Source organism: Oryzias latipes, chromosome 17, assembly GCF_002234675.1.
Source record: "Oryzias latipes chromosome 17, ASM223467v1".
Classification (NCBI taxonomy): domain Eukaryota; kingdom Metazoa; phylum Chordata; class Actinopteri; order Beloniformes; family Adrianichthyidae; genus Oryzias; species Oryzias latipes.
Window position 1 is genome coordinate 436,333 of NC_019875.2, and position 21,452 is coordinate 457,784.

At 46.2% G+C, this 21,452-nt stretch overlaps 1 protein-coding gene across 2 annotated transcripts in view; it reads right to left on the bottom strand.

The window, feature by feature from the left end:
- Window positions 1-21,452, bottom strand: part of LOC101157884 (cAMP-responsive element modulator) — a 58,123-nt gene that overhangs the window by 11,847 nt on the left and 24,824 nt on the right. Inside the window, exon 3 of one of the 2 annotated variants that reach the window (XM_023965168.1) lies at window positions 4,646-4,774. The exons of the other annotated variant lie outside the window; for it this stretch is intronic. Coding sequence (XP_023820936.1) covers window positions 4,646-4,774 — 129 coding nt within the window. The remainder of the gene's footprint in view (window positions 1-4,645; window positions 4,775-21,452) is intronic. 2 annotated transcript variants of the gene reach the window in all.

Consider the following 21,452-nt stretch of genomic DNA (forward strand, 5'->3'; position numbering starts at 1 on the left):
AAACTTTCTTCAGTGATGTACCCCCTTAGAAATATATTTTTAGTCAAGTACCCCCTGACATGGGCAAAACGTTTTTGGAAGAAAAAAGAGGTACAGTGCTGTAAAGTCAGATTTATTCAAGCCAAACAACAGCAAACCTGACAAAAACATTCATATGGCAAACATTGCATGTACAATCAAAAACGAAAAACAGAAGACGTTGACCACCAGAAGGCATAAAACCAGTCAAAACTCAAATGTGCAAAATGCTGCTAATAACAAATAAAATAAAAAATATACATGAATAACAAAAATCTGTTCACAGAAATAAATCTATAACTTAATTATAAATAAATAATATTTAGTTTACAAAATAAATTAATTTAATAAATAAAAATTTGCTCACAAATAATAATTAACGTTAACTCTTTTAGGATAAAAAAAAAAGAAGATTGCATTTGAATCACTTTGCATTGAAAATTTGACTTGAATTGAACAACATGTAACAGGCAGTGATTTATGAACAGGAAAAAAAATGTACTCAATACATTTCAATGAGAAATATGAGCTTGCACCTCACTGAGGATCTTTGTCATTCTTGGTGGCAAGGAGGCAACTGCAGTGATCAAGCTCTTCTCCAGGCACCCTCTGTTTCTTTGCTTCGTTTTGATCAGCATCATTGCTGAGAAGGAGGCCTCACATAAATATGTGGATGCAAACGGTAGCAGCTGCTCCAAAGCTTTCTGTCCCAGCTCAGGGTGCTCCTGCCTCTCACACAGCCAAAACTGTGTGAGAGTGGATGCACCAAACTTCATCTGCAGGCCACGGTCAGATGATACTTCCATCAGTTTTTCCTGATGAGTGACAGGAAGCTTGCTTCTGTTTGCTTCAGACAAGAGAAATGGGTTTCTCACCCAATCCAGCTGCACAGATTTCTCATCCATGACAGGAAAGTAGGAGTGAAAACCACTGATCAAGTTAGCCAAATGTCCCACTATGACTAACTTCACCGGAGCTGTCGCCACATCCTCATTTGAGAGAAACACATCCAACTGAGGAAAGCAGGTGAAATCCTCCTGATCACATGCCCTTTTCCACATCTCTGCTTTCTTCAGGAAACCACCCACCTTGTCATACTGGTTCAGGATGCTGGTGTCCTTGCCCTGCAGGGACATGTTCAGTTCACTCAGTTTCCTGAATATATCTGCCAGATAGCAAAGCTTTGCAAGCCAGTCCGTGTTCTCAAACATGGTGGCATGGGGAGATCCGTGCTCTGTCAGGAAGGTGTGCACTTCAGCTCGCAACTCAAACAGCCTGCTCAGTACTCTCCCACGGGACAGCCAGCATACTTCAGTGTGCAGGAGCAGTTCTGTGTGTTCAGCTCCCGTATTTTCACAGAGGCTGCGGAACAAACGTGCATTAAGTGGCCTTGACCTGATAAAGTTTAAAACTTTAATGCTGTCGTTCAAAACATCGTGCAACACAGGGCTCATTTTCTTGGACGCTAGCGCTTCCCTGTGTATCACACAGTGCGTCCACTTGATGTCGGGATTTTCTTTTTTAATCCGTGCTATGAGGCCTTTCGTACGACGGAGTTTTAGGGCCACGGTGAGGGAAAAAAATTCTGGCCAACATGACGAGATTAATCTCGTCATGACGAAAAAAAACTCGACACAAAGTTTCGAGAAAAAACTCGTCTTGTCGAGATAAAAGTCGAAATAAAGTTTCGAGAATAAAGTCGCAATGTTGCGCGCGAGAGAAAAAAACTCGTAGATTTACGAGATTATTGTGGAAGTGAGCATCAGAGCAGCAGGTGAACGCCGTGCAGCAGCAGAGCAGACCGACTAAACTCAGTTGAACAGGTGAGCTGAATGTTTATTGATAACGTTCCAAATGTCTGGAGGGTCATTTGTTTGATTTACAAGTTATTAAAGTTTTATTTATTGATGGTTGGTTTGCAGGATCACTGCAGCCCGATGATGAAGCCATTGGCCACTGCAGCTGTTTGCTTGAATCTTTTCTTCCTCCACCAAAGACAAGATCTCTATGTTTGTGTGACGCTTCCGTCTGAGGAGGAGAAGCACTTTTTGCCTTTTTCAACGTTGTAATGCTAATATAATAGACTATTTTCATTCATCTTTGTTTTTTAATGATCAAACGGGTCGCTTCATCTGCAGGAGTGGGCGTATGTAACACTGTTTACTTCCGCATTGGTGTTCGGATCTGATGACAGGTTCATGACGTAATGTGACAGATGAACTTCAGGTTATGTGAATGAAAAGGAGAATAAAGGCTGCAGCGATCCTCTACACCCAAACGTGTCTCTGAGCTCCTTATTTTACATATGAAAGTCCGCTTTACTGACACTGAACCCCGGAAAGACTGCTCCACGGAAAATAATCTGATTTTGAGTCGCCAGAAGACTCAGAATCTCTTTGTTTTAAACCTATAATCCGGAAATAAAGCTTCACAAAAGGCTCCACATATTTCATCTTCAAGCTAGGCTCCGATAAACAGACAACTTCTGGGTTTTCTCCTTGTTAATCTATGACTTTTTTCCCGTAAATTTACGAGTTTTTATCTCCTAATAAAATTACTATTTTTTGGTGGCCATAAAGCCACTAGCTCACTAACATTAGCCATAACACTGAATACTCCTGAAAGACTCAGCTTCACTTCTCGCGCGCAACATTGCGACTTTAATCTCGAAACTTTATTTCGACTTTTATCTTGACACGACGAGTTTTTTCTCGTCATGACGAGATTAAAGTCGACATGACGACTTTAATCTCGTCATGTTGGCCAGAATTTTTTTTCCTCACCGTGGCCCTAAAACTCCGTCGTACTTTTGCGCTGCCCGTCATTGATGCAGCCGCATCTGTGCAGACGCGGCTGCAGGATTTCCAGCTGATAAACATGTTAACGACATTAAAAATGTCCTCTCCGGTTGTTCGCCCCTCCATTTCTTTGCAGAATAGAATGTGTTCACAGATGTCGTCCGTGTCGATGTATCTCACAAATGCAACAAGTTGCGCATGTCCACTCAAATATGTGGATTCATCCAGCTGCAGTGAAAATGAGTCGCCAAGTTTCCCCACAACTTGTTCGATAATGTCTGCGCCCATGGTATCTATTCTGCGGCAAACGGTGTCATTAGACAGAGGCACAGTTTTTAATGTATCCGCTGATTTTTATGTCCAGCATAGTTTCGGCCAATACCACAGCGGTGGGGAGCAGTAGGTCTCCGCTATGGTGAAGGGTTTTTTGGCTTTAGCAACAAGCAAAGACACCGCGTAAGAAGCCTCCAGGGCTTTGGCTGATGTAGTGGAGACTTTTGGCATTGTGGCTTGGGATGACTTGAACTCAGAAAGTTTTCTCCTGAAGAACTCTGGTGCCTTACCAACGTGACATCCATGTGTTGTGGTGAGATGCCGCTGGAGGTGTGCCGGCTTCATGCTAGCGTTGGCTAACTTATCCCCGCAAAAAAAACCCACAGTGCCTCGGGTGGGTCAGAGCTCGTGGACGTAAATCCCATTAAAACATAATCTTCATTGTACTTTCTGGACTTCGTGGCCTCTTGTTTTGTTTTCTTTTTCACTTGTCCATCTGTACTTTCAGCAGCATGGCTGCTGCGCTTTAACCACGCCTCCATCGTTACAGTGTTATGGTCACGACAGGTCGTTGATGAGTGTGTGCCGTCAGTGGGTCAAACTAACTTGGTGTGTGTGTTTTGGGCGGGGGGGGGGGGGGGGGGGGCACCGTTTTATTTCAAAGGATATTGAAACTAATTACTGAATATAAAATTCAGTGCATGAACGCATATTTATATTTTATCGAACTTTTTACAAAATAATTTTTCTCAAGATTTATTATGAGGATGAGCCCACTGATTTAGGTAGATATTTTGAAAAGCGTCACGTACACCCTGCAGTACCTCCACGCACCCCCAGGGGTACGCATACCCCCATTTGAGAACCACTGCTCTAGATCCTCAAAAGGGAAAAGGTTGCAGGTTTGCTTCTTTTCCTGTTGTGTCATAGTTTCTTTATCTTTCTGTGTTGATGTTGTTTCACCTTGTTTTATCTGTCTATCTTTCTGTCTGACTCTCTTCCTCGTGCTCAATTCGTGTGCTGCGAATGAAACAAGCGTACATCTTATAGAGAGTAAAAAATAAATATCCGTGGCTGATTTATTACTACTCTTAACAGGATGGGTGATGTCTCTCCATAAGAACAGATATATTTATAACCCCACTCTGAATTCAAAAATGGCGCGAATGGTCGGCGCTGTGCAATACTCGAATGTGTCCTGACTATTCGTCAAGAATGTTTATTCAGTGTCTTCAGACAGTGAAAAGATTTCTGCATACAGCAGCCTGGAGCAAAAGCAGAAGGAAATTCTGCAGATATTGCAAAAACACTTCCAGTAAGGCATTGACTACATTTTGTTTTAAATGTTGTGGTTTAGGATAACAGGAATGTTTTGTTTGGCCTGAAGCGGAATTAAGTCAAGACTAAGATTTGTCTGGAGTTGAAGCATGGCTTCACTCTTTCTAAACAGAGACTTGTGATCCTTTTGTTTTAAGAAATCATTTATAATTTGGATGCTATCCCCAAATTAATCGAATGCAATCAATACATAAACTCGGGCCTCTATTTGTTCCCACCTGAACATTCTGGACTTGGGGCGCCTGAATAACAGAGGTCTGAGGAGCCTGGATGATTCTTTGGATCGGCAGAGTCTGACCATCAGGCAGCTGAACTACAGTCACAGAAGACTCTGTTTCCAAGGAAACCTGCAGACAAAAATCAACACTCATGCAGGAAACCATAGAGGAAAATGGGCAGAACAACTTGTACAGCAGGAGCAAAAAGAAATAGAGTGATGCTGTGAAAAAATGTTTGCTCCATTTCTGATTAATTTTTATCAAGCTGGGGGGGTTGAAAATCCTTAACCAAAGCAAAAAGTCACCACACCTCTGTGTGAAAACATTTCATTTGCTCTAAAATAACATGTTATGGTTTGGTCTAAAAACATTACATAATATCCACCCATCTTCAGACCCCACTAAATCCCTTTCACGGTCACAGAAATGCTGGAGCCTATCCTAGCTACTGTTGGGCGACCTGAACAGGTTGCCAGTCTGTTGCAAGACCACACACCTAGGTACAATTCAGAGATGCTAATTAACCTACAAAGCATGTTTTTGGACTGTGGGAAAAAGCCAAAGTGCCAGGAGAAAACCCACGCATTCACAGGGAGAACATGTAAACTCCACACAGAAGGAACCCAAACAGGATCTGAAACAAGGCCTTCTCACTGTGAGGTGAGAGGGTTAACCGCTACGCCACTGTGCAGCCCATTCAAGAATCCAAGATTCGGGGCGTGTGAATCCGATATGGCTGCTGGCACAGTTCCTCGTTTGTTGGAGTGTGTACTATTCCAGATACCTTAGCTGTTTTAACTTGGAATTTTAACTTTTTTATCCAGCCAAGAATGATGGCAACTCCCTTTTCCTGATGTGTTGCATTTTAATCAACTGTGATCCTCTATTGATCTTCAAACACTGAGAAGCTCCAGAGGCCTACTAGACTGTGGATTGTAATCTGAATGCTCTGGATCTCCTGGATGTTTATCTCCTTTCATCTTGATAGCCTCCGGGTTTTCCCCTTTTTTACTTGGTTGACATTTTTATGTTTGGAACCTCGGAACGGTTTTAGTTTCTTTGCTTTTGTTTTTTGGTTCTTTTTTGTTCTGTCATGTTTGAGTTCACTTCCTCTTTTATTTTGTAGGTTTTCCTGTTGTGTTGTTGTTGCGAGTTTTACTTTGTGATCCCTCATTGTTTCCACCTGTGTCTCGTCAGTCCTGTGTGTATTTAAGTCCCTTCTTTCCCTTCCTCCTGTGCTGGTCCATAGTTTATTATGCTGTTCCCCTGTGTAGTGAAGTTTGCCGTTTCCCCCTTTGAGAATTTCGAGTTTTCTAGCCTGCTCAGCAGTGATTTTGGTTTGTAGTTTTTTTTGTTAATTATTAAAGCTCTTGTTCACCTGCAACCCCAGCGTCCTCCTCTCTGCATTTGGGTACTCTGTCAACCCCCCACCCTAACATATCTAAGATTATACCATGGTCCAGTTGAATACTATATTCTGATTGGCTGCTGGGTATGCATTAAAACCTGATAACCACTCGGTGAAAAAAGAAGTTCCGGTCACCTAGCTTAAATGTTTTGTATCACTGAGCCGGCTTCTTTAAAACAACCTTTTGCTTCATTATCTGGACAAAAACAAGCAATAAGAGGAGAACTTTCTCTCTGAACTGATGCTTTATTCAACCTATCAGAAAGATCAGCATTTATATATCGCCGAATCTTGACTGAAGCGGTGGTGCTGCGTGACGCGGACTATATGTTATGTGATGCAGCGCGACACATAGTCCTCTTTTTGTGAGAAAAGCAATCCAAATTGGAAAAAAACAAGAATTAAGGACTAAAAACTGGTTAATATGTATTGCTTTTGTAAGTGACCATGGTATAAGCGGGTTAATGGCCTTCAAAGTGTGCGTTTATTACTTTTTAAACACACTTCGCGGAAGCTACTGTCCACCGCTTTGCGTCGGACGGTTCAGGCTTCCACGGCGTGCGTTAAAAAGAAATAACGCACGCCGGACGGAGCAGAGAGACACGTGAGGAGCAGAGACACGTGATGCTGTAGTATCGCGAGAGCCGACGAGAGGAGTGTGGTGAGTTTACTTGGCGGCGCGTAAGTTGTGAACAAACATTTTTGATTTATTTCATTACACCGCCATATTTAAATAATCCAGAAAGTTAAAAAATAAAAATCTGAAAAAGTTTGTCAAGCATTTGCCAGCCTGGATGACCTGGAGGACCTGGAGGATCTGGAGAATTACATCGACGAGTGTTTCAATACCTGCCTCATGAGGAAATCCAACACCGCCACTCCGTCCACCAAACGCAACAGTCCCGAAGACTCCCTGGGGGCTGCCTCCTCCCCAGGCAGCAACATGAGTGATATCCTGGATTCAATTGATAAAAAGCTCTCCAGCCTTGATTGCCGTTTAAATCTGCTGGAGATCCTCCATAAGGAATTCCAAGGTCTGCGAGAGTCTCTGGAATGTAGCCAACAGCAGGTGCAGGAGCTCGCAGCGGAGAACCAGGCCCTCAGAGAGACCGTGAAGACCCTGGGCAACGACACCGCCCGTCTTTCTGAGGAAAATCGATCCATCAAAGAAACCCTCCTGGATCTTCAGGCGAGGAGCATGAGGGACAATCTAGTGTTCGCAGGGATTCCAGAAGAGGCAGGAGAAGTCCCGGAGAACATTGTTAAGTCCTTCATAGAGGTCCACCTGAAGCTTCCCAAGGAAGAAGTCCAGAAGATCTCCTTTCACAGGGTTCACCGGCTCGGAGGAAAAAGGCCGGACAATCAGCGTCCCCGTCCTATTGTTGCTAAATTTGAACATTATAAACAAAAGGAGCAGGTAAAAAGCAGAGGGCGAGAGCTGAGAGACACACATTATAGCGTGAATGACCAGTTTCCAGGCGAGATCCTCCGCCGGCGGAAAATCCTCTTCCCGCTGAGGAGGAAGCACCTGTCTGCTGGAGCCCGTGCGGTGGTTGCCGTTGATAAACTTTTTGTGAACGGCAAGCTGTTCCGGGACCCAGAGGTAACACCCTGGCTGTGCTGAAGGCTTTCAGAGGCGCACTGACATCTGCGCTGCCCAGAAGAAACCAGCAAACTTATTTAATTGAATAGGAAATAATCGGATCATCAATAATCCACACATCTCAGGAAAAGTGTTTTTTCTTTCTCTCACATTCATGTTTCTGTTGTTTCGTTGTTTTTGTTTTTTCTCTTTCCCTCTCTCTTTTCTCTTGTCCCCCCCCCTTCCCATGTCCTCATATGTGAATCAGGTAAAGTCAACGCAACCACGGTAAGTATTTATTTATGCACGGAACGGGCGCGCGCGCATACTAGCGCGCATAAGAGCATGCACACGCGATCCCGCACACACACGTTGATAAACTGCAAAAACTTCACTTAGGCTCACACAGGACGCACGCAACATGCAGCTCACAGCCAAGACACGTTCACCCACAACGCACAGCGCTTGTCAGTGTAGCAGGTACGCACAGCGTGCACGCGCACACGGACGGGCACACGCACTATTTAGCCTTGCACTCCCCCGGTTAGAACAGCTATGAACAGTCTTAACATCGTTAGCTGGAATGTGCGTGGACTTGGTTCTGGGCCAAAGAGATTGAAAGTGTTAAATCACCTGAATGATCTTAAAGCAGATATAGCTCTGCTGCAGGAGACCCATTTATCTTTATCAGCTGGTCAACTCCTGTGCTGTTCCCAGTATCCAGCTATGTATTCTGCCAGTTTCAACTCCAAACAAAGAGGGGTTGCAGTTTTGATTAATAAAAATGTTACATTTACTCATAAGGATACAGTTACTGACCCAGAAGGCAGATTTGTAATCATTAATATATCCATTCAGAATAAGGACTTTTGTATAGCGAGTGTATACGGTCCTAATGTTGACAACTCTTCCTTCTTTCACAGATTCTTCACCTCACTCTCAGCTCACTCTGACTCCACAATCATTATAGGAGGAGACGTCAACCTTGTTTTGGACCCTGAACTTGACAGACTCAGCACAGCAGCAAATCAGCGTACATGGCAGTCTGCAAGTATTCTAAAGCAGTACATGAATGATCTGGGTCTCTGCGACGCTTGGCGCTCATGTCATCCAAGCACTTAGGGGTTCACCTTTTTTTCTCCAGTTCACCATTCACACTCTCGTTTAGATTATTTATTAGTCAGTAACTCCCTTTTGAAAGAAATTAAAAGTTCCAACATTCATCCAATTATTATCAGTGACCATGCACCAGTTTCTGTTACTATCTCAAGGGAAGTACCCAGACCCTCGGGTTCAACCTGGAGGTTTAATACATCTCTGTTAAAAGACCAGGAATTTATTGAATTCTTTAAAAAAGAGTGGGCAACCTTCTTAGAATTCAACAATACTTCTGAAATATCACCAAGTATTCTTTGGGAAGCAGCAAAAGCAGTCATGAGTGGGAAAATCATCTCTTATTCAACGCATAAAAAACGCAAAGAGAAAGCAGATTTATTAGAATTAGAAAATAAAATAAAAACTCTGGAGACTGCTTATAATGCTTCTGCACAGGAACACATACTGGGCGACCTGAAAAATTTAAAGCTGCAGTTAAATGACATCATCAATAAACAAACACAATTCCAGATACAAAGGCTTCGACTGGAAAGATATGAAAACTCAAATAAATCTGGCAAATTTCTAGCTAATCAGCTTAAAATTAATAAAGAAAAATCAACAATCACTTCTATTATGGACCAAACAGGGAATGTCACCCATGACCCGGTCAAAATTAATAATGCGTTTAAAGACTTTTATCAAAACTTATACACTCCACAGATCAATCCATCAGAACAAAGCATCAACTCATTTCTCAACAATATAAACCTGCCCAAGTTAAACGAAGATCAAATCACAAATTTAGACTCTCCGCTCTCGTTGTCAGAGCTTCATGAAGCTCTGTTACTTATGCCTAAGTACCAGGGCCTGACGGCTTTCCTGCAGAGTTTTATAAGGAATTCTGGGAACAACTGGCACCAACGTTTTATAAAACGGTAAAATTTATCAATGAAAGCCAATCTCTACCACCTAACATAAACTCTGCCAACATTATCCTTCTTCTAAAACCAGACAAAGATCCCACGAGTCCTTCAAGCTATCGCCCCATTTCTTTAATTAATGCAGATGTTAAAATTATCTGCAAAGCACTAGCACAGAGAATAGAAAAAGTCACTCCTCACATAATTGACTTTGATCAAACTGGATTCATCAAAGGCAGACACTCGGATGACAATGTCAAGACTCGTTAACATAATAGACTTTGCCACCATCAAAAACCAGGAAATGACTATACTATCACTGGATGCTGAAAAAGCCTTTGATAGAGTAAATTGGAAGTTCCTCATTGCTGCCCTCCATAAGTTTGGGTTTGGAGAATCATTCATCAATTGGATCAAAATATTATATCACAACCCCAATGCATCAGTTAGAACTAATAAACAGACTTCCAACAGGTTTTTTCCTGGAAGAGGAACTAGACAGGGCTGCCCACTCTCCCCCTCTCTTTTTGCAATAATTCTCGAGCCTCTAGCTGCAGCAATAAGACAGAATGAGAGTATTAAAGGAATTAAAACCAAACACAGTCATCATAAAATTAGTCTCTATGCAGATGACATATTACTGTTTTTAAGTAATATACATTCTGTAAATGAAACGGCAACAATCATTAATGAATTCTCTTCTATATCAGACTATTCCATTAATTGGAATAAATCTGTTTTATTACCACTGAACAGTAATGCGGAGCAAGGACTCACAATACCAGTTAAATCAGGCAATATAAAATATCTAGGTATTTATTTTTCCCCCAAAATATCAGAACTGGTGCAGCTAAACTACACCCCATTACTGAAAAACATACAGGACGATCTAACACGCTGGACCAACATGCCTTTGTCCCTTATGGGCAAGGTAGCCACGGTTAAAATGAAAATCTTACCCAAAGTTAATTATCTCTTCTCAATGATTCCCACACAACCGCCATTAAAATGGTTCAAAACATTAGACTCATCCATATCAAGCTTTCTATGGAACAATAAACCTGCAAGAATTAGTCTAAAAACTTTAAAATCTGCAAAAAGCTGTGGAGGATTAGAATTACCTAACTTCCACAATTACTTTCTTGCAAATAGATTACAATACATCTTAAAATGGTTAAAAAATAATCCAGAAACCAACTCATGGTTAGACTTGGAACAGGCGTTATGTGGAAAGATCAACCTGTCAGATCTTCCATTTATTAGTCAAATAGTTAAAAAACAGGATTGTTTCAAAAGTATTAATATAAATGCCACTTTAACAGCCTGGTGGGAATTTCTCAAAATATCAAAATCATCAATTCAACCGTGCAAAATGACACCCATCTGGAACAACCCAGACATCCTCATAAACAAAAAAATGATCCACTTCCCAGCTTGGCAAACAGGGGGCATAAAACAACTAGAGCACATAATTATTGATAGAAGATTCATAACCCCCCAGGAACTTCAAGACAAACATGGAATATATAACTTCTTGGAATATCAGCAACTTAAATCAATTATTACTAAAAAGTTTAAATACAGAGACAACGATTTAAAGCTACCAGATGTAGTTACCACTCTGATCAATTTCTCAATGAATAAAACTCTCTCCAAAATATACAAACTTTTATGCAATTTAGATAACAATATTTCACGTCCGACAACAAAATGGGAAGCGGATTTGAGCATCAGCACAGATGAAAGTTTTTGGTCAGAACTTTGTCTAAACACCTTTAAAATGACAAAAAGTCCAAATCTGCAGCTAATCCATTTCAAAACTCTTCACAGAATTTACTACACTGGACAGAGGATGTTCAAGATGGGTCTCAGTAACTCAGACATTTGTCAGCACTGTGACAGTAATCTACCCGACAATTACATGCATGCACTGTGGTTCTGCACGCCTGTCCAGGCTCTCTGGCAGCAGGTATGTGCCGATCTATCAGTCTGGCTTAAGGTTTCAATCACAGCTTCACCGTCACTTTGTGTGCTTGGTGACATGAGTGCCATCGATGTAGAAGGAGGATTAGGCTCTATCATTTTCATAACTCTTTGCATTGCTAAAAAAAACTATTTTAATAAATTGGAAAAGCAAAAAAAATATAAATATAACTCAACACAGAAATCTTCTGCTTGATCATATCAGCTTAGAAAAAATGTCAGCCCAAAGTTCAAGTAACTTTGAAAGAATTCGGTCTCTCTGGTCTCCCATAGCTAACTCCATGACTTAGGGGGTGGGGGGGGCCTGGTCGTCGCTGCTCCTTGCCCTTCTGCCGTGGGCCGGGGTGGGGGTCGGGGCCTCCGGTGCCTGGCGGGGGGTGGTGGGGGCTCCGTTGGTCGGGGGGTCGGGTCCGGCGCCTGGGTGGGGCGGGCTGGGGCGCTGCGTGGTCCTCTGGGCTTGGGTGAGGGGGTGCGTGGTGGGGGGGGTGGGGTGGTGGTCTGGCTTGGCTTGGGGGGGTGGTCCCTTTGCCTGTGCTGGGGGGGGTTGGCGGGGGGCGCTGCTCGGGGGGGGGCCCAGCGGCGCTGGATGGGCTTCCCATCTCCACCTGGGGCTGGGATCGGCCCTTCCCTGGCTCTGGGGCGGGACGGGACAACCCTCTTGGGGCCCCCGGTCGCTCTGGGTGTCATCCGCTTCGGCTGCGGGGTCTGGGGGTGGGTGGGGTGGGGGGTCTTGTCGGCCCTGTCTTGTGGGGGGGCATTCTGGGGGAGGGGGGGGGGCACTATTGGTACGGGGCAGGGGGGGTTGACGGGTCGGGGTCTCCGCTGAGGCCATCAGCGGTTTCCCCGGCCGGTTGGCTGCCTCGGTCCCGTCGAGGCCTGACCAGAGCTCTTCTGCACACACACACCCTCTCAAACACACATAAACGCACACAAATTTTGCAAGGAAGGTGGGACCTGGGTCCATCTGTCCCCTGCCTCTTCCCTGGTGGGGGGTACGGGCCCCTTTGCAACGGCGGCCGTGTCCCCGGGGTGCCGGCTTCCGGCGGTGCTCTCTCCGCGCGGTGGGGGGGTTCACATTACATCTGAGCCGGGGGTGTCTGGTCCCTGGGGGGTGGGTTCTGGTCCTTGCTCCTGAGTGCTGGGCCCCGCCAAATTTCCAACTGTGGCCGAGCCTGGTCGGGCCATATTTACAACACCCCTTTTGGGCCCTCTTTTTTCCCCGGGGTTCCCCCCTCCTGGGCGGGGGCGGCGGGCCCCTGCCTCGCTCCTCCCTGGACCAACCGTGGGCCGGGCGGATGGCTGCCTGGAGTGGGGGGTCCTGGCTCGTACCTGGGGTTGGGGCGGGGGGATGCCCGGAACTCCTGGGTGGTGGTGGGGTGCTCGTTTGGGGCTGTGGGTGTCCTTCTCCGGTGGGGCCCTGCGTTGGGTTCTCCCGGCGTGGCGTGGGGGCTGCTCTCCTGGTTGGGCTGGGGCGGCGCTCTCTTTCCCTCCGTGCCTCCCTGGCCTCTGGCTCTGGGGGCCTTGCGGCGGCCCTGCTGGCCCTGGCCTGGGTGGCGGGCTTGGTCGCCCGGGCGGCGGTTGTTCCCTGCCGGTTCCCGTGTGGCGTTGGGGGGATTCCGGCTGCCGCTGCTGCTGCGGCGGGGGTCTTGGGGTGGGGATGGCTGGGCACTCTCCCTCCTTCTTTTCACGTTCCACCATCCATTTTAGAAGAACAAAAACACTCACCTGAGCACAGGTGTTAGCTCACCTTTGCACTAACAGTTTGCATGATTGAATGACTGAAATATTTCACACTAGTTGGTTTTAAGGCATAAGTATGCGTGTGAACACTATCTGTTTTGTGTACATGTCGACAGGTGGACATTTTTGCAGCTAGCAGGTGTGTTTATAACATTTGAGTGTGTGTGTGGACAGGCTCCGCCCTTTTTATTTATTTATTTTTTTACTACATTTGAACCTTACCATAATGATTAACAACCAGTAAACTTGTTGCTTTATGCTGCTTCATGGTCTTATCCCCCTTCCCCTCCTATTATCACCCCCTACCCCCCCTCTCTCTAACGTCCCTCTCTCTTCTTCCCCTCTTTCCTTTTCCGTCCGGTCCAACACCAAAGATTTTCAGACATGATTGAAATTAATAAAGTTTGGCCTCAATAACAAAGGGGTTTAATCAGACATACCTTTGGATTGTCTGAAGATTAATAACCCCTCTTGTTAAAGTAAAATATGTCCCACACAAGAGGCCCTCAGCTCTCATCTGTCTGCCCAGCTGTTGGACAGGACAAGTTGGAAAAAAAAAAAAAAAAAAAAGAAAGAACGCACACTTCGTCGGCCATTAACCCTTACTTGCTTCACTCCACTCCACTGGAGAGATCCTGCAAATACTGTTTTCCTAATCTATGATTTTTGCCGTATGAAAATTAGCCAATCTCACACTTTTGAGGTATCGAGGTGTCACAGCAAAGTGTTCTGTCTGATCTGTTATCTGTGGATTCTGTCTCTTGTTGGACCTTTGCAGAAATCTCTGAATTATAAACCTGCCAATTTTTTACAACCAATAACTCCACAATTATTTTACAACAACACTTTCAAGATGAAAAACACCTTAAATTCTACGGTCTTTGTGAGAGAGTCACAAAGGAATAATCCAATGTTGTGCCTCTCAGGATGGGATAAAAAATTTTTTCAAGAGGCTAGAACCCTGCATTTAACAAGCATGCTCATAGGATGAAATGTGTCACATTTCTTCTACTTTTCCTTTCTGGTAATGTGTAACTCAATCCAGGCCCCCGCCAAGACATTAGGCCTGATTTTAAACGCAGATCTGAACTTCAATTTCTTCACTTTCATGTCAGAAGTTAGCTGCCAAAATTGAATGTAATTAAGCTACAGGTTCTAACAACTAATCTGACAAAGGTTTGTCAAAAACATGGTTGAAAAAGTCTATTACTGATAGTGATGCTGCTATACAAGGCTACAATGTATATAGAGCTGATAGAGTTGGTAAGGGTGCTGGAGTAGCCAACTATGTTAAGGATAAATATTGCTGTACTATAACCAGGTCAATCTCTAAACCCAACCAGATTGAGTTACATCATCCATCTTCTTCTGCTCATCCGGGACCGGGTTGCAGGGGCAGCAGTCTAAGTAAAGATGCCCAGACTTCCCTCTCCCTGGTCACTTCCTCCAGCTCCTCTGGGGGGGACCCTGAGGCGTTCCAGGGCAAGCCGAGAGACGTAGTCTCTCCAGCGTGTCATGGGACTTCCCCATGGCCTCTGCCCAGTGAGACATGCCTGGAACAAGTCCCCAGGGAGGTATCTAGGAGGTATCCAGACTAGATGCACGAGCCACCTCAACTGGTTCCTCTCGATGTGGAGGAGCAGCGGCTCTACTTCGAGCTCTCCCTGGGTGACCAAGCTTCTCACCCTATATCTAAAAGAGCACCGAGCCACCCTGCGGAGGAAGCACATTTAGGCCGCTTGTATTCTAGACCTCATTCTTTCATTACTGGATGAAGATCGACCGGTAAACTGAGAGCTTCGCTTTCTGACTCAGCTCTCTCTTCACCACAACGGACCGGTACAGCTGCACCAATCTGCCTGTTGATCTCACACTTCGATCTTCCCCCACTTGTGAACAAGACCCCAATATATTTAAATTCTTCCACCTGGAGCAGGAGCACTTCACCCACCAAGAGAGAGCAAACTACCGTTCTCCAGTAAAAAACCATTGCCTCAGACTTAGCGGTGCTGACCCTCATCCCAGCAGCTTCACACTCAGATGCAAACTGCCCCAATACATGCTGGAAGTCCTGGCTCGATGAAATCAACAGGACAACATCATCTGCAAAAAGCAGAGATAAAATCCTGGGGTCCCCAAACCAGACCCCATCCGGGCCCTGGCTGCACCTAGGAATTCTGTCCATATGGACTATAAACAGAACCGGTTATAGAGAGTCATCCGCTTCGGCTGCGGGGTCTGGGGTGGGGGGTCTTGTCGGCCCTGTCCTGTGGGGGGGCATTCTGGGGGAGGGGGGGGGGGCACTATTGGTACGGGGCAGGGGGGGTTGACGGGTCGGGGTCTCCGCTGAGGCCATCAGCGGTTTCCCCGGCCGGTTGGCTGCCTCGGTCCCGTCGAGGCCTGACCAGAGCTCTTCTAGGGCCGGCGTTTGGGGGTGGGGGCCTGGGCTTGCTCCGGGGGGGGCCGGCGCTTTCTGGCTCCTCTCCCTGTGTGTGGGGTGGGTGGTGCTGGGCCTGGGGTGTCGGCGCCTCCGTGGGTGGGGCCCCTGGGCTGGGTGGGCCTGGCCCCCTTGCTGGGGGGGGGGGGGGGCGGGGGACAGCTGTTTGACCACTGGGGGACAGTCTACCAGCTGTCCCCAACTTACCCCCTTACTCATATAACCTCATAATAGGGTGAGGGGGTGGGGGGCTTAGCCTGCGATGAGCCTTGGGGGGGGGGGGTTTACTAGGCAGTGGCCCCCCCTCCTATGGTTGCCGTATGGAGTGGGCCCCCCCTCTTTCGGTTTTATTTGCACCTTAGACATGTAGGGCCCTTGGTAGGGGGGGTGCTTGGACATCACTGCCAGCAAGCAGCAGATGTCCTCCTGGCACCCTACCCGCCAATTTTAACCGCACCTTAGACATTTAGGGCCCCTTGGTGGGGGGGGTGAGGGGACATCACTGTGAGTAATCAGGAGATGTCCCCTTAATGCCCTACCCGCCAATTTTAACTGCACCCCCCTTAGTACACACACCCCTCCCCCCTCAATATATACATCCCAACATAAACACACACACATGCACACACACACCCTCTTAAACACACATACACGCACACACATTTTGCAAGGAAGGTGGGACCTAGGACCATCTGTCCCCTGCCTCTTCCCTGGTGGGGGGTACGGGCCCCTTTGCAACGGCGGCCGTGTCCCCGGGGTGCCGGCTTCCTGGGCCCGGCGGTGCTCTCTCCGCGCGGTGGGGGGGTTCACATTACATCTGAGCCGGGGGGTGTTGGTGTCCCTGGGGGGTGGGTTCTGGTCCTTGCTCCTGAGCGCTGGGCCCCGCCAAATTTCCAACTGTGGCCGAGCCTGGTCGGGCCATATTTACAACACCCCTTGTGGGCCCTCTTTTTTCCCCGGGGTTCCCCCCTCCTGGGCGGGGGCGGCGGGCCCCTGCCTTGCTCCTCCCTGGACCAACCGTGGGCCGGGCGGATGGCTGCCTGGAGTGCGGAGCGGGTCTCCCTTGGGGGGTCCTGGCTCGTACCTGGGGTTGGGGCGGGGGGATGCCCAGAACTCCTGGGTGGTGGTGGGGTGCTCGTCTGGGGCTGTGGGCGTCCCTCTCTGGTGGGGCCCTGCGTTGGGTTCTCCCGGCGCGGCGGGGGGGCTGTTCTCCTGGTTGGGCTGGGGCGGCCCTCTCTTTCCCTCCGTGCCTCCCTGCTCTCTGGCTCTGGGGGCCTTGCGGCGGTCCTGCTGGCCCTGGCCTGGGTGGCGGGCTTGGTCGCCCGGGCGGCGGTTGTTTCCTGCCGGTATCCGTGTGGCGTGGGGGGGATTCCGGCTGCCGCTGCTGCTGCGGTGGGGGTCTTGGGGTGGGGATGGCTGGGCGCTCTCCCTCCTTCTTTACACATTCCACCATCCATTTTAGAAGAACATGAGCACTCACCTGAGCACGGGTGTTGGCTCACCTTTGCACTGGCGGTTTGCGTGACTGAATGACTGAAATGTTTCACACTAGTTGGTTTTAAGGCATAAGTATGCGTGTGAGCACTATCTGTTTTGTGTACATGTCGACAGATGGACATTTTTGCAGCTAGCAGGTGTGTTTGACACTTGGGTGTGTGTGTGGACAGGCTCCGCCCTTTTTGCACTGAATTTGAGCCTTACCATGGTGATGAACAACCAGTAAACTTGTTGCTTTATGCTGCTTCATGGTCTTATCCCCCTTCCCCTCCTACTATCACCCTCCTTCCCCCCCTCTCTCTAACGTCCCTCTCTCTTCTTCCCCTCTTTCCTTTTCCGTCCGGTCCAACACCAAAGATCTTCAAACATGTTTGAAATTAATAAAGTTTGGCCTCAATTACAAAAGGGGTTTATTCAGACATACCTTTGGTTTGTCTGAAGATTAATAACCCCTCTTGTTAAAGTAAAATATGTCCAACACAAGAGGCCCTCAGCTCTCATCTGTTTGCCCAGCTGTTGGACAGGACACCACGGGGGACGTGTTCGAACGCCTTCTCCAAATCCACAAAACACATATGGACTGGATAAGCGAACTCCCATGAACCCTCCAGCACTCTAAAGAGGTTGTAAAGCTGCTCCACTGTTCCACAACCAGGACAGAAACTGCACTGTTATTCCTGGATCTGAGGTTTGACTATCAGACAAACTAGTTACTAGCGATCCAAATTAATTTGACCAAGGTTTTACATTTTTTCATTGTGGGCTCAGTTCTAGGACCCATCCTGCCCTTAGGAAACATAATCAGGAAACAGCATTAATTTTCACAGTTATGCAGATGATACGCAGTTGTATTTATCCATTAAGGGGCGGCCGTGGTGTAGCGGTAGGGTGGTAGTTTGTAATATTGCAGGTTCGATTCCCGTCTTGCACGCCCATGAGTTGATGTGTCCTTGGGCAAGACACTAAACCCCACCTTGCCTCTGTTGGTAGGTTGGCGCCAGTGTTTGGCAGCGGAGCCGGCACCAGCGTGTGAATGTGTGTGTGACTGGGTAATTGGCTCCGTGACTATAAAGCGCTTTGGGTCTTGTCGGTAGAAAAGCGCTATAGAAGTATACGCTATTTACCATTTACCATTAAATGACTAGAATGACCATATTGATAAACTGAATGCCTGCATCAGAGACATCAAGACCTGGATGACAATTAATTCCCTCCTCCTAAACCCAGAAAAAACTGAGGTCATTATACTAGGTCCTAAAAACCTGAGAGATGCTCTGTCTGATCAGATAGTCTCCCTGGATGGCATAAATATAGCCTCCAATTCCAAAGTTAGAAACCTTGGGGTTTTATTTAACCAGGATTTATCATTTCAGGTTCACATGTCACAGGCTTGTAAACTGCATTTTTTCACCTGTGAACTATAGCTAAGATCAGAAATATACTATCTAAAAGCAATGCTGACCTTCTCCAAAGCCTGTTAACAAAATGTATTACAGGCAGGTATTCAAATTCTGGAAGGAGTGGTAATTGAAAAAGTCTCTTCTAATAAATTTCTGGGATTGTGGATTGATGATCAACTGTCCTTTTCATCTCACATTGATCATCTGCTTAAAAAGCTGAAGGCTCTGCTGGGCTTTTATTACAGAAACAAACCCTGTTTGAACACTGCTGTAAGAAAAATAATTGTTCAGATCACCTTCCTCCCAGTTCTGGATTATGGGGACATTCTGTACATAAATGCTGCCTCTTCAGCTCTCCACCAACTGAACTCAGTTTATCACAGTGTTGTCTTCATCACTAATTCCATCTGTAGGACTAATCACTGTGAACTGTACCCTCTGCTTTCATGGCCTTCACCCAACCTCAGATGACAAAGACACTGGCTATTTCACATCTATAAGGCCATTCTGGAAAAACTGCAGTGTCCTGTCTCCTGCTAACAGTGGATCCAACTCCCGCTCTTCACACCGGCTTCTCTTCTTCGTTCCCGATCCTCACACAGCTTGGGAAAACTGCCTTTTCCTCAGCTGCTCCTCTCTTTATAAAACAAAGCTTTCTAAGCATGTGACCGAGGACTGTGCATGTTATTCTTGAGCTGATTTTGAACCTGGGGACTCACTTGGATGAACCTTAAACCACCACATAGGTGTTGGTACTTCTTGATTTTTTCTTTAAATTAAAACATTCAATTTTACTTTGTTTACTTAAGGTACATTAATGAAGGGTCCCCACATTTGATTATTTTTTGTTAAGTGAAAAGACAGTTTATTCACTTTTTTTTGTTTCTGAATTTCCATCTCAGGTGAGCCCATCAATGGTAATCAACAGAAGAGATTGAGACATTCCAGTGGGGAAACTGCAGGGATTGCTAACTCTCCACATGGACTTTACTTTTGCTTCTTTAAAGGAAATGATTTAGTTCATTTTTTGAAGACTACTTCTATATTATTTGAATGTTGCTTGACGTTTGCCTGCTTTGCAGTCATAGATTAATTAGTTAGAATGTTCGATTAGCTTGTTTCCCCATCCCTCATGTGTCCAGTATGGTTTTGTATGGCGTTTCATGGCTGCCATAAAGTGAAAGGGTGTAAAACCAACTGAGCGGGTGTATTCAGGAAGTGAGTGAGGGAACCTCACAACCGCGCAGGCGCAATTATAACCGAGTGACCCGTCAATTTACAACTGCACGCCTGCAATCTTAACTGAGCCGTGATCCCGCGCGGTCTATTCCTCTTTGCGCCCTCATCAGTGTTAAGGCCCGTACACACCGGGACGAATTTCGCACGCGATATTCGCCGACGTTTAACGCCTCGTGACTAAACAAAGGGCACCAATGTGAGTGTGCACACTGACGCGAAAAACGCCACGCGTAAAAGCGTCATTTTTTTTAAAACGCCTCGGGTTCGTTTTTTTGGTTTGATGCGCCGCGTCAAAAACTAAGGCACAAAAGCTCCAGGCACACGTGTCTGGAGCTTCTGAAGTTACAGTAAAACACAACTTGGGGGCGCTCAAACACAAAACTGTCTTGCTGAGCACACATACGTCACGGTGAAGAAGATATACGCCAAGTAGCGTCTACACTGCCGCGAAGAAATAAGACGAAGAAGATGCACTCACTGACGGACATTCTAAAATATCCCCGAAAATGCTCATGATACATTTTCAGCTCTTGTACCAGTCGATAAAACTCCCCATGTTCTTGTCTTCTCGTAACTATGGGATGTACCCAAAATCTGCGTCTTTTCTGGGGTCTTTCATCATTTAACAGAACAATAATTTCTTCATCGCTGGAACTGGAGCTGGAGCTACTGGTGCTGGAAATATTCATGTTTTCTTTGTTTGATTCTGACAAGCGCGTAAATACTTGCTCTCTTCTTCTGAGTGAAAAGCGACTTTAAGAAGCGTAAAGTTGCGCAGCGGCACCTTGTGTACAGGAGTATTTCTGTTTTACATTAAGCGCCATCTAATGTCAGGGAATGAAATTGCATGTTCGCTCGGCTCATCGTCAGCGAAAATCGCCTGGGTGTGAACACAAAAAACGTGGCGAATAACGGCTGGCGAATATTCATCCCGGTGTGTACGGGCCTTTTAGGGGGCGTTTTTGTCACTTGGGGGGTGGTATTCAGGGGTATGTTTGTCACTTGGGGGCAGTAACCTTTCTGGTTAATCTGATTGGATTGCCGAAATTTGCATGTCTTATCCGGCGAGGCAGCGGGGCAGGACTTTCATTTTTCAGAGCAGGGGGGGCAAACAGACGGCTCTTTAGCTGCATGCGGCTCTCTGCCTTTTATCATATTTTCACAACCATAAGGCGACCAGAAAAGTCTTCCATTTTTGCCAAAAATGTACGGAGCGGCCCTAATGTGTTTCTGGTTGATCTGATTGGCTGCAATTTATATGTCAAGTCTGGCGAGGCAGCGGGCGGGACTTTCTTTTTTGGGGCTTTAATAGAAAAGAAACAGCAGCTGTAACGTGGATTAAAACAGTAACAAATGCAGTGATTTTCACATGAGAAAAACTTACACCACAAAAAAAACCCGCTGCACTTTCTTACCTTGGTTTTGGGTCGTTGGTTACGGTTTTAATCCACGTTAAATCCGCCGTTTTTATGCTATTAAAGCCTTTAACACAAATCGGTGGAA